Source organism: Microtus oregoni, unplaced genomic scaffold (genome assembly GCF_018167655.1).
Source record: "Microtus oregoni isolate MIOR12 unplaced genomic scaffold, Mior012 000009F_ref0000495, whole genome shotgun sequence".
Lineage (NCBI taxonomy): Eukaryota > Metazoa > Chordata > Mammalia > Rodentia > Cricetidae > Microtus > Microtus oregoni.
In genome coordinates this window covers 29,446,065-29,459,563 of record NW_024543068.1, presented here as the reverse complement: position 1 = coordinate 29,459,563, position 13,499 = coordinate 29,446,065, and the positions used below count along the sequence as shown (strand labels likewise).

The following is a 13,499-nucleotide window of genomic DNA, read 5'->3' as shown; positions in this document are numbered from 1 at the left end:
ATATGCTACAAAATAATGAACGCCTCTTCTTCATTGAAAGTCCATTTCAGATAAAACTTACTTCATTAATTAAGGCTTTAGGCCGTCTAAACAAAATTATATTCATTCCTCAAATAAGCTCTATTACCATAAAATTAGTTTCATCACTTTTGGGGGGAGACTTTCTGAAATCTAGTATTTTGCTATTAAATGAACCTTTCATCTAATAATATTTTTTTCTTTATTATCTGAAGTACAGTTTTTTTAACTTATTGTTTTAAAGTCCAGTAAGACATCACCAATTAAAAGTGAATTATCTTTCTTTTGAACAATTTTTGTTTCTGTATACTATGACATCTGTTTAAAACCCACTACATGGTGCTTTGTTGTAGATTTCCAGTGAACATGTTGGTTTATGTTTCTTACATGAGGTCCTAAGGACCACAAGGGAAATAGTATTCTGTATCTCTTATGACATATAGGGTCCTGAATATTCATTAATTTTTTTAAAAAAAGTCTGTTGCTTAAAATGTGGATTTTACAATCCAAAAATATATTTCTCAAGAAATATAACTCTAATAAATAAAACATTTTCAAATATAAATCTCAAGGGGTGGATGTCTGTATTATAAAAGGAGTAGAAAAAAATAAATAGCAAAATAGACCAACAAACCCTCAAAAATAAAAGCCACAAATAATTTCATTTAAAAATGATCTATATAGTAAAACAGGTATCCTTAAAAAGAAGACTCACAAATATCCAATAGATATACAAAAGGATTTTCAGCATCATTAGTCTTAATAAGAATATAAATCAATCTTAATTATCACTTCACCTCAAAAAGAAAAAGAAAAAAATAAATTAGAAAAAAATTACTAAAACTTTACTCTATAAAAATAAGTAGACAGAAAGAAAGACATGCAAGATTAAGGACATGAAAAAATAGAAATTTGAACAGTTAGAAAAAAATACACCATACACAGAGCTATTTCTAGGCCACTCAGTGCACTGCATGGCAAATTTAACTTTTACTCAAATAAAAAAGGTTTATGTGCTGTGTGCTCCTTTGCAAAGTTAAAGTGGTGAGCAGGTTTCTAGAGCTGGTGGTAAAGCTACCTTCCTCACATTGGAAGGCTGAGAGAGGTTGAGCCAGCAAACAAGGCCACTGCTTACCATTACCACACTGATTACCATTTTAAAGTGATCCTTGTCAGAAAATGATTACAGATATGCAATAAAGCCAGATTCAGGCAGAAATAAACTCTATACTGGTCAATAGTGTGTTTAAAAATGTATATAGGCTTGGAAGAGAAAAGAAAAGGAGTACAGTTACAAAAAACAAATACTTTTAACAAAACAAAACAAAGTCTTTAAAGAGACAGTAAAAGTAATATAAAAGAGCATAGGCAGTCAAGAAGTAAAGAAAAATAAGTCACATAAAGATGGAATATACACAAAGAGTCTGGGTTATGCATATTATTGGGTTTTCTTGGAATTTTTTGAAAGCAGAGAGACTTGATTCTGGGGACCGCTAAGATAAAACAACATAAATATTTTAAAGGTGTTTTTACTTAAAATTTGGGTCTAAGGATATGTTGCTTTGTGAGGGAGGTACTGCTTTTTTTCCCCACAGAAGATGACAACCTGTGGATCCTTTCCAGACTAATGTGGTTTGGTGGAACAAGACCCCCCAAAAGGCCTTCATAACCCTCAAAATGCTTAGCCCAACAATCATCAGGAAACAGATTGGAGAGAACAATGCCAAATTTCCAAAATGATTGCTTTAAATGTTTATTTTTCATTTCAAGGACATTGAGTATAAGTGATTAATGGTCACATTCAATTTCTAAATAAAGGATATGCTATAGAGATGAATACTTTGCTTTGGTATGGATCTGGGCTTATTGGTTCAAACTTAAGATCAGTTTTGTTATATGTATATTTCTGCTCTTTATTGGGAGAGGTATTGTGATTGTGCAGCTCAATTAAAAATGTAATGTATAATTAAGAAATTATTACAGATTAATAATAGTCAAGTTTGTAGTCCTGTTAGTTAAGTTTTCTAGATGTATAGAAATATATTTCAGATGGATAGGTATTCTTCAAACCTTTTGAAGACTAAAAGAATATGGCATTTAAAATGTTTTAAGTACAAAGGCTTTCCATTACAATGAGACATATCTGCTTCTGGGAGCACCAGTCTACTTCTAGAGGGTGATAGGTATCAAAGAGGCTCCTTATGGAGTTTTTAGCTGTTTGGGCAAGAAACAGCTCTTGCCTGGACTGTTTGATGTTATGCTGTATGAACTGGACATGCAGGACTCATAGAAATATGATTGTTAAACTTGCTTAAAGGGGAACAATCCTTCAGGGTTTATGCTTTATGAAAGAGTCTGACAGATATTTTGCATCATACAGAAGAAAGTGACTGACAAACTGCTAATATAGGTAAAAGAGTCTTTCAAATTTCTGGCTTCATGGAACGGTCTGCCAGACACTATAGAAGATGGATGCCCCAATGTTACAGAAAAAGTTTGAGTGACTGTTCAGGCAGTGAGGTATCTCTGTCAATTCTAGAGTTTTGGAAGTTGCTTACAATGCAGTTCCTGCTAACTTAGGGAATATTATTTTCTTCTGGGGTCTTTGATGGAGTTGAAGAATAGATAGAATTCTCGTTTTCCTCAGTTATGATAAAACTTAAAGTAGATATAAATATTATAACTGTAAATGTTGCAGATATTTTTATATGCAATTTTATATGTTAAATTTAAAACTTTTTTTATTTAGACAGAAAAACAGAGATGATGTGAGATATGAATATGTTTTATTATCATTGGTTATTTAAAAAGCTGTTTTGGCCAAAGGCTTAGAGGAATAAAACCAGGTGGGAAATCCAAACAGAGATATAGAAAGTAGGTGGAGTCAAAGAAACACCGTGTAACTGCCAAAGAAGAAAAACGCCAGCTGCCAACCAGAACCTTACTGGTTTTGTGGCTATACAGAGAATAATAGAAATGGTTTAATTTAAGATGTAAGCATTATCTAGAAATATGCCTAAATTATTGGTTTAACAGTGTTGCAATTAATATAGTTTCTGTGTCATTATTCATGTCTGGGTGGCTGGGAAATGAACGAGCAATCTCAGCTTAGCTTACAGGCTGTTCCAATGCTGACTTTCTAAAGTAAAAACCAAAAATAACTATAACCTGAAATGATATTTTAAGTTATTTTCAAAACAGAGTAGACCACTAAAAATATTGTTTCATATATAGTTACACATATATACTATCCTGAGCTACTGGGCAAAGCATACTTCTCAATTTATATTAATTAATACCTCAAATATATTACAAACAAACAGATACATATAAACACATGCTTTTTTCCTTTTCACTGTTAAGTGAGTAGAGATTTGAATTATTCCTCTTAAACTTATTATGTGACTGAGATTTCACACTGGCCTCAAAAAAAGCTCGCTTATTTGATTTTGGATATAATAAGTGCAAGAAACTATAAATAAGAATTTGTTTCACAAGAGGATTGTGAAATAAATATTCAGTTCAAATTGATGTTGTTATTAGCCTGTATGCATAGGCACACAAGATAGAGTCATTTCATCATCTCTTAAATTATTTTTATTGAAGTAAGATATTATTGAATGGTATTAATATTGAAAATCTAATATCTTTCACAGAAGTTTAATTTCCTAACATTAAAAGTATATGAACTTTCATCTGATTCCTTATCCAGCATTGTCCCAGAATGTCCTCCCATCTTCACAATGAACTCTTCCCCACATAGAGAAATTACTGTGTAGTGTATCTCAGGCACAGAATAGCATTAAGGAGTCATTTGCTTCGTTATTATTTCTGATGCTACTCTGTCATTTGCATGCTCCCATACCATTTTGTTAACTTCCATTTTAACTTCTTTTTGCTTTTATTTGCACTATAATCCTCTTTCCCTTAACTCCTTCCTTATACATCAACCATGTTAGGAAGAGGGATCCTTGCCTCAACACCTCTACATTTGGCAAACATGTTGCCATACTTTGCACATGGCAAATTAAGGTTACCTTTCCTCATTTATAAATTATAGGAGTCCTAGACAATAGAGTTAAAGAAATCTACAGTGGTTTGTCTTTGTTCTACATAAAGGAAGCTGGATTTAACTGCTACTGTGACAGTATTGGGAGATGGGACCTTTGCAGGGCAGTTACATTAATGTCTAAGTCCTCATATATAAAGTTATTTTTCTACTTTAGGAGTATGCATATCAATCACAAGAGTGACTTTGCACTTCTTTTGTGTTCCTCACTCTTTTACATTGTAACTAGAATGTCCTTGATGGGTGCTATCACCTTATTGTTGAACTTTCTCGTATCTAAAATTGTGAGAAGTATATTTTTAAATAGAATACACAGATTGTTGTTCAAAGATCAGAACATGAATTAAGACATACTTTAATATAAAACTTGTTGATATTTAAAGATTGTTAACCATAAAGTATTCTTTGCAGTCAATGGAAAAATGTCTGTAGAAGCTAATAGAAGGATGATACATATATGATGACAAAAAAAGAATAGCAACATGAAAGAACACAATCATCACACAAAGAAAATACGGACTTAGGTAATATTTTAAGTCTATAACATATAATTAGTTCTAACTCGAAAGCAACATTGATAGGTAGACAAATAATTAGTGGTCTGATCATACCACAAAGTTCTGTACAATTAGAGTATACATTTTTTTACCTTCCAATGCTGAGAAAAATAGATTGATAAATTTGTAAATTAAAACTAACAAAATATTATCATAGTAAAATAAGTAAGCTTAATCAATTACATTTCTTTCCATTACAAGATGGCTCCAAAATCATAGTCCTTTCAATTTTCTTTCCGCAATTGACAGCTACAAATGAGGTTGTTAGTGACTGTTAAGTAAACTTGCAGATAAAAATGTTCTCCTTATCACTTTTTTTTCTGTACTGTGAACATGCATTTGAAAGTTAGAATTAGACCCAAATGTCTCAATCTACTCTAATTTTCATCAGTTAGCATAATTTTGAAGAAATAGATTAGTTTGCAACTCCTCATTTGTAAAGTCCTATAAAACTAGTATTTGCCACAGGATCAATCCTCCATAATCTTTGGATTCAAGCAGAGTTTCAAACATGGTAGTCCAGGGATCAAATAAAGACACCTGGCAGTGGCAGTGGCTGTTTTCTAAAGTGTGTGTGTGCACATTCTGTTCCCTTCAGGATTCATCAGACCTTAGCTCATTCTTGCAGGCAGAGTCACAGAGTCTCTTTGCCATATTAGTTTCAGCACTCATTGGCTTTTGTGATGTCGGCAGTACAAACAAAGCACTGAGGTAAACATGGGATGTGTTGGGGGCAGTGAGACCCGAGATCCTGAATTTCTTGTAACCCCTGATCTGAGTGCCTACAGCTGCTCTGAGCACGAGACCTTCAGGAGTTCCTGGTGGCAGGAGAGTGGTTTCTGGTTCGTTTGGCTGGGGCGTGGTTATCTCTATATAATCTGCCCCTGAACACAATAAAAGGAGCATTCTTGGGGAATTCAAGGATGACCCGTGTCATTGTCTCTCTGTCTCTGTGTGTCTGGGTATTTTAACCTCCAGCCCCCTTGCCCGAAGCTCGGTTAACTGGGTGCCAGGGCACAGAGCGCAGACATAGGGGCGCTGTGCGCGGCAGGGATGAAGAAATATGACTTCAGGAATCAGCATTTCAAATTTAACTGTCACTTATAAAACTAATTATCGTTTATATCTTGGTATCCTGGTCTTTTGTTTTGTTTTGGTTTTTTTTTTTTTTTTTCGAGACAGGATTTCTCTGTGGTTTTGGAGCCTGTCCTGGAACTAGCTCTTGTAGACCAGGCTGGTCTCGAACTCACAGAGTTCCGCCTGCCTCTGCCTCCCAAGTGCTGGGATTAAAGGCGTGCACCACCACCGGCTGGTATCCTGGTCTTTCAATCAAACATATATTGTTTTGTAAAAGAGTAGATAAGGAGAATAATCTTCCCAAATAGCTATAATTTTGTTGTTAGGGTAGGAACAGTGTTCCTAATCTCTTACCTGGGTAAAGAAGGGCTCATAAATCTCTACTCCTTTGTCAGATCCTTGAAGCAACACTTCTTGGCCACGTCTCCAACTGTAGCGAACAGGCGGGTTGGAATTGGCCACGCATCTGAGAAACACCGTTCTCTCATAGTAAAATTGTTCTTTAGCTTCACCTATGCTTTGATGAACAGTTACTACTGGATCATCCAAGTCTAAAAGAAATAAAAAAAAGCAAGTGACATTACAACATGCACAACTTCTAAACTATTGCAAACTTATGCCCTGAACAATGATGCAAGCTTCTACTGACGGTGGCGCTCGGAGTGCGTGATTAAGCTTAGCAAACTCAATAACAAAGAAAATTTCAACCTAAAATCTTAAAATTTGACCGTTTCTTCAGATTTGTTAAGATAGTATAGAAGTTCTTACATTTTTTTCAGTTATCTTGCCAGAAGCCACTTAGATAAGACTTCATGAAATTGAACAAAATCTAAATGGCTATCCCTGAAAATACACAGTACTAATATTATATGTACTCAGTTAAATTATATTTAGGAACACACACCTATGTACATACATTTATTGTTATTGTATGAATGAATATTTTCAATTAAAAACAATAAATTGGAAAAGAAGCCATGAATTTGAAAGAGAGTGGGGAAGGTTATATGGGAGGCTTTGAAAAGAAGAAAGCAAAGGGAAAAACATTGTGATTAAATCAAAATCTCAAGCCGGGTGGTGGTGGCGCACGCCTTTAATCCCAGCACTCGGGAGGCAAAGGCAGGCGGATCTCTGTGAGTTCGAGGTCAGCCTGGACTACAAGAGCTAGTTCCAGGACAGGAACCAAAAGCTATGGAGAAACCCTGTCTCGAAAATCAAAAAAAAAAAAAAAATTAAAATCTCAAAAAGGTTGAGAGAGAGAGAGAGAGAGAGAGAGAGAGAGAGAGATCAAAACTCTAAAACTGAACTCAAGTCAGCATAGCCTCTTAGGAATGATGCAACCCCTTGCTATTAATGACCATCACAACACACTTAGCATTCTTTCAGCTGTATAACTTTGAGGGACTATTTAACTTTAGTGATATTCCTTGACCGTAAAATGATATTATATTATTCAGGTGATCTGAGAATGAATAAATGAGAGAGATCATAAAACATGGGCATTTGTATATAGAATGGCTACTGATTTTTTTTTTTTTTTGGTTAATCTTGTATCCAGTCACTTCACTGAAAGTGTTTATGAGCTCTAGGAGTCCTTTGGTAGAATTTTTTGAGTCCTTTCTGTTTATTATCACATCATCTGCTAATAGTAATAGTTACTTTGATTTTTTTCCTTTCCAATATATATCCCCTAGATCTTCTTCAATTGCCTTATTGCTCTAGCTAGAACGTCAAGTATTATATTGAATATATTTGACAGAGTACACAACCTTATCTTGTTCCTAATTTTTGTGTTGCTGCTTTGGGTTTCTCTCCATTCAGGTTGATGTTGGCTATAGGCTTGCTATAAACTGCCTTTATTATGTTGAGGTATTTTCTTTTTATCCTTACTCTACTCTTTCTACACTTGTATCATGAAGGGGATTGGATTTTGTCAAAGACTTTTCAGCATCTACTGAGGTGATCACCTTTTTTTTTTCTATCAGTTTATTTATACAGTGGATTGATGTGAAACTCCTCTCTGTATGCTGTGAATACCATTGGTTATCAAAGAAACTGCCTTGGTCTGTTGATAGGACAGGGTGGAACTAGATGGGGAACACTAAACTAAATGCTGGGAGAAAGAAGTTGGATTCAGACACATGAACTTTATCCAGTAAGCCACAGCCTCATGGCAATAAACAGATTGATGGAGATGGGTTCATTTAAGATATGAATTAGTCAGAAATACGCTTAAGCTCTTGTCCAAACAACATTGCAAATAATATAGTTTTTGTGTGAATATTTCAGGGCTGAGCCGCCAGGAACGAACAAGCAGCCTCCTACAACAGTGGATTATATTGACTGATTTTCTTACATTGAACCATTCCTGCATCTCTGGGATAAAGCCTACTTGATCATGGATGTCTTCTTGGATTAGGTTTGGGAGTAATCATTGAGTATTTTTGCATTTATGTTCATGAGAGAAACTGGTCTGTAATTCTCTTTCTTTCTTTGCTTTGGGAATAAATGTTACTGTGACATCATAAAATAAATTTGGCATTTTTCCTTTTATTTCTATTATGTAGATAATTTGAGGCTAAGAAAAAAATAACACAAGTGGCATCTCATGCTGGCAAAGATATGGAGGAAGGGGAACACTCTACCATTATTGATGGGAAAGCAAACTTGCACAGCCATTATGGAAATCAATATGGAAGTTCTTCAGGAAGATGGGACTTTATCTATGTCTAGATTCAGCTATACCACTCTTGGACATATACCTAAAGGATGCCCCTGTCCTTTATACCTAAAGTGTCCTGTCACAAGGACACTTTCTCATCTATGTTCATAGCAACTTTACTTATAATAGCCAGAAACTGGAAACAACCCAAATGTCCCTCAGCAGAAGAATGGATAAGAAAAATGTGGTACATTTACACAACGGGGTGTCATGAAATTGGCATACAAATCGTTAAAACTAGAAAAACACATCCTGAGTGAGGTAACCCAGACCCAGAAAGACAAGTATGGTATGTACTCACTCATAAGTGGATATTATCTCTTAAGTAAAAAATAATCATACTATAATCACCAGACCTAGAGAAGTTAAATAAAAAGGAGGGATCAAGGTCTTATGCACAAATCTCCCTGGGAAGGGAAAAGAGAATAGATTTTGCAAGTGAACTGGGGGGGGGGGGTGGGATGGGAATCACAGGGACCAGGTAGAGAGTGTTGGGGGAGTGAATACTGGGAGAGATGACCTGAATTGCCAGGTATTGGGCAGTGATGTGGAAACCTAGTGCAGTGGAAACATCCTGAATCTTATGAGTGGAGATTAGTGATGACTTCTAGTAAGCCTGAACTAGCCATCTTCTATAACCAAGCAAGATCCAATGGAGGGATTAAGACAACAACTCAGCCTCAGAACCACTGATCTATAATTTGTCCTCCCTGCAGGATGTATTGAGATAATGGTGGCTCAGAACTTCTGGGAGGGTTGGATCTTGGGAACCCCCCAAGGAAGAGGCAGAGGAAGGATTGTAGGACCCAGAGGGGTCAAGGACACCGTAAGAACATGACCCACAGAATCAACTAAGCAGGGCTAATAGGGGTTCATAGAATGAAGCAGCAGTCCTGGAGCTGGCATGGGTCTGTGCTCGGACCCATGTTACGATTGTTTAGCTTGGTGTTCTTGTGGGACTCCTAACAGTGAGAGTGGGGGTGTCTCTGACACTTTTGCGTGCTCTTGAGACCCTTTTCCTTCTACTGGGTTGTCTTGTACAGTCTTGATATGAAGGTTTATGCCTTTTCTTATTGTAATTTCTTATCCCATATTTGGTTGAAATTCATGATAGGCTTGATCTTTTCTGAAAGGAATTGGAGGAGGAGTAGATCCGTGGAGAGGGGAAGTAGGGGAAGCAACTGGGAAGAGTGGAGAGAGGGGAAACTGCAGTTGGGATGCAATATACGAGAGAAGAATTAATTTAAAAAACATGGGCACAAAGTAAACAGTCAACACAATTTAGCCTTTACTATCAATAGATATCAGTTAGTATTAGGGTCTTTCCTTAATAACTGCTATTGATTCCATGGTTTTTCCAGCCGATATCTCATAACCCTATATGCTCTCAACTCATTATGAATGAGTACAAATGAAGCATTTGACCATTTGTTCTGGCTATCAAGGACTCCAGATGACAAGTGAAAGCCTGGAGAAAAACTACAGTGTATACATATGCATAGTAAAGGGGGATGTGAGCATATGGGACATGTCATGTTAAGAAAGTCACAGCTCCTAAAAAAAGATTCGTTTGATGTATAAAATAATAAAAAACACAATACTACTAGTGAAGTTATGGCTAGTGATGGAGGGGGGGGAAAAGAAGGCAGAATGCAAAATTCCTCAATTTAATCTTTTAAAAAAATGTGAATTACATGACATTCCTACTTTGATTTCTTGTTTTGCAACGTTCTAAGATTTTCTCTTAGATTTCTTTCAACATTAGCATCTTTTCACAGCTACCTCACAGACTTCTAATTTTAGTACTGTAGATTTACAGAACAACTGCTGCTTTCTGTGAAAGATTAAGAACTGTCAGATCAAACTCACTCTGCTGTCCATGCAGACACTGTGCTGTCTGATGTTAACCAGGTGGGATTCTGGGGATTCCCAATCCTATGAAATATTCACATGATGATTAGCTCTTCACATAAACCTAATCCAGCAGCAGACTAGTGAACTGAATTCAGTTTCGCCACTTGAATAAAGAAGTAGGTTTTATGTGACTGTGCACATTTTCTTTTTTTGCTTGTTAAAAACCTTTCCCTCAGAATTGGGCGGTAACCACCGGCTGATGACATAACCATGGCAGCTCCTCAGACTCTGAAGAGTTAATAGCTTTATTGTTTTCCTTTTTATTGTTGTGATGAAACACACTAACAAAAGTCACTTAAGAGAGTTTACAGTTCCAGACCGGACACTGTTCAACATGGAGCAGGAATGTGCAGTTTTCGTGACTCAAAGAAAGCAAACTGATGACATTTCATTCACTCATGGTAAGCAGAGAGAGGCTAAGAAGTGAGATGAGGCTCTAATATATAAAACTGGAAAAGCCTGCCCCTAGTGATATAGTTCCTCCAGAAAGTCTCAACCTCTTAAAGCTACCACAACTTCCCTGAGCAGTGCCATCAGCTGGGAACAAGTGTTCAAACACAGGAGCCTAAGGGGACATTGATATCCAAACCTAAATAATAGGGTTATCTTCTCTAGTAACCCCTTTCAGATGTATTCTTAGGCCTTTTCTTGTTTGGGGGTAATGTGATCAGGCTCGGATAGTAATGACCTAAATCTGAACACCCATTTATACATCTATTATCCTGGTCTGCATGCAATTTGGGTCATAGGTTACTAGCCTTCTAAGAATTTAATCTTAGGATAACAGCTTTCTAAATAGTCTATTGGCAGAGTTTCTATTGGAAAAACCCATGAATTTTTTTCTCTTTAAATTGAAAATCAGCAATCCTGAGAAAGATGTATGTAAGCAAATCAATTAGAAGTAGGTTATAAATACTTATGCATAAGTAAGTATATATGTGCATTCTGAATGTATGCTGTGTGTACATATTGTTTAAGTAATACAATATATCACTTTGATATATCTTATTATATATTTGGGTATATATTCTCTTTAATTTATAATTTACATACTACTAAATACTGAATAAAAGTATTTTTCATAGGTAGGTGTCAGAAATAAGAAACGAGGAGATATGCTAATATAGTAAGTGTACTGGGTAACACCTTCTAAACCAACATTGGGGTTCAATTAATTCTTTTTTGCCACCAGGATATAGGATTTTTGAAAGCACAAGCACTGTTTGGATTGCAATGATTCCAAGAAAGGGAATTTGTTGATGATCATTAGCTGCAATACTTTCAGCAGTAAGAAGAATAAGAGCTGCAATCCTGAGCAGGAAATCTGGCTTTTAATTAAAATAATTACTCAGACCTACATGTGAGATATGATGGCTCTAGCCGAAAAAAGCCTAGGATTCTGGGTAGTCTCATTTCCTGGAAGAAATTTCTGCAAGAATCTACGGGGGGATCACATCCATCATTTCCTTGTAATATTATTTCTCAAGAATTCTCACACCTTGGCCTCATATATTGTATTACATGGGCACCTTTCCTAGTGTGGTCACTAGAGCTTTTATGCAGAGGAAGTAGAGATCTTGGTCACCATACCTTTCTCAGTCATGCTTGATGAGTTGCTTTATTTACCACCAAATATGGAAAAGAGAAGCCAAAAAAATTCTCCCTGGGATAAGTGAGCATTCCTCACATTCTGAATTGCTTTCTTGCCATGTCTTACTTCTGTGAAATGTATATTCTGTCTGTTCAGGACAGTGCCTCTTCTTATGTGTTGTTTCTTGATACAGGAGGCTAAAGTAACTGATGGCCATAGCTTAGAGATTAATGGGGTTCTTCCTGTGTCATTTAATAAAAGTTTTTCCTCTTCTGGGAACTGGGCCTCAAAATTGGCAAAGCCTAGCATTGTGGGAAGAGAAGTATCGATTTCAGTGGGTCACTGGATGTGATGGTAGTAAGTGAGGTCCCCCATTGTATCTTAGACCCATGAATCCTTAAGAAAATATCATGTAATTCTGATCAGTGATTGGGAATTTCACTACCGTCTAGAAAAAGCACCTTCTCCTCACTGGATTCTATCTTTAAAGTTACATTGACATTTCAAAAGGCCATTCTATCCTTCTACAAAGCCAGCATTTCCAGGTGATGTGGGATATACTGTGACAAGATAATACTATGACAACACGCACACTGAAAAATTTTGTATGTCCATACCAACACTGATCCTGCAAGTGGCATATCTAAAATGTGCCAAGGTTTCCTCTCCTCAGCATATTATTTTCCAAGTAAATGGATGCATGTTCTTCCTAGAAAGAATTGGGTGACTGGCTCATCATGAAAATAGTTGGGGTGATGCCGCAGAGTAATTCAGTTGCCCATTTGGTCAATATAAGCACATTGTGAAATTACCTCAGGAAGCACAGTTTTTTTTTTCTAATTGTCCATATTCATTCTTTTAATTATACATATTTAATATATTTAACCATATATACTGTATAATACTGAGTGGTTATCTGCTTACTTTTTCCCCAGGGATAATATATCCTAAGAATCTCCACTTTTTTTTTGTGAGACTAGAGTGCTGAATGCATTCCAATTAGCTATTAACGTAGACGAATATACTCATCGAGCTGTGCCATTTACGCACTATCATTTGAAACCTATGACCTTGAGAAATTGTCATGCACACTAATCATGCAAAATCCAATTATATATTAGTATCTCCTTCCATCAACATTGTCTAGAAAGAACTGTGAGCAATGAGATGCTCAATGATGTCTATGACTCACTTATGAGTGTATTCTTACTGCTTTAGTCAGTGGAGCATCCTCTATACATTTATACAGAATAGGGTCAGGTATTATTATTTCTGGGCCTTATCTGCCATTCACCTTGGCAAGCCCATAAATCTGTTTTTATATATTTTTTTAATTCTCTGCTTTGCAATGGTGGCAGTTTCACCTCGCTCAGTAGGAACCTTATCTTCCCCACTGCCTCCGAAGGCGGTAAGAGCTCGTCATGCCAGAGAGCTCACATGTCAATAAGCTTTTAGTTTTCAATCTCACTTGATCGCCTCTGTCCACAAGCTCATTCAATTTTGTTCTCCATCACATTTAATTCCTAGTCTTAGAATCTCATTTCATACACA

General features: G+C 36.1%; 1 protein-coding gene across 2 annotated transcripts in view; it reads right to left on the bottom strand.

Moving 5' to 3' along the window:
* Nucleotides 1-13,499, bottom strand: part of Mdga2 (MAM domain containing glycosylphosphatidylinositol anchor 2) — a 725,366-nt gene that overhangs the window by 254,239 nt on the left and 457,628 nt on the right. For both annotated transcript variants that reach the window (XM_041658245.1, XM_041658246.1), the window contains exon 4: nt 6,076-6,272. In XM_041658245.1, the coding sequence (XP_041514179.1) occupies nt 6,076-6,272 (197 nt within the window). The remainder of the gene's footprint in view (nt 1-6,075; nt 6,273-13,499) is intronic.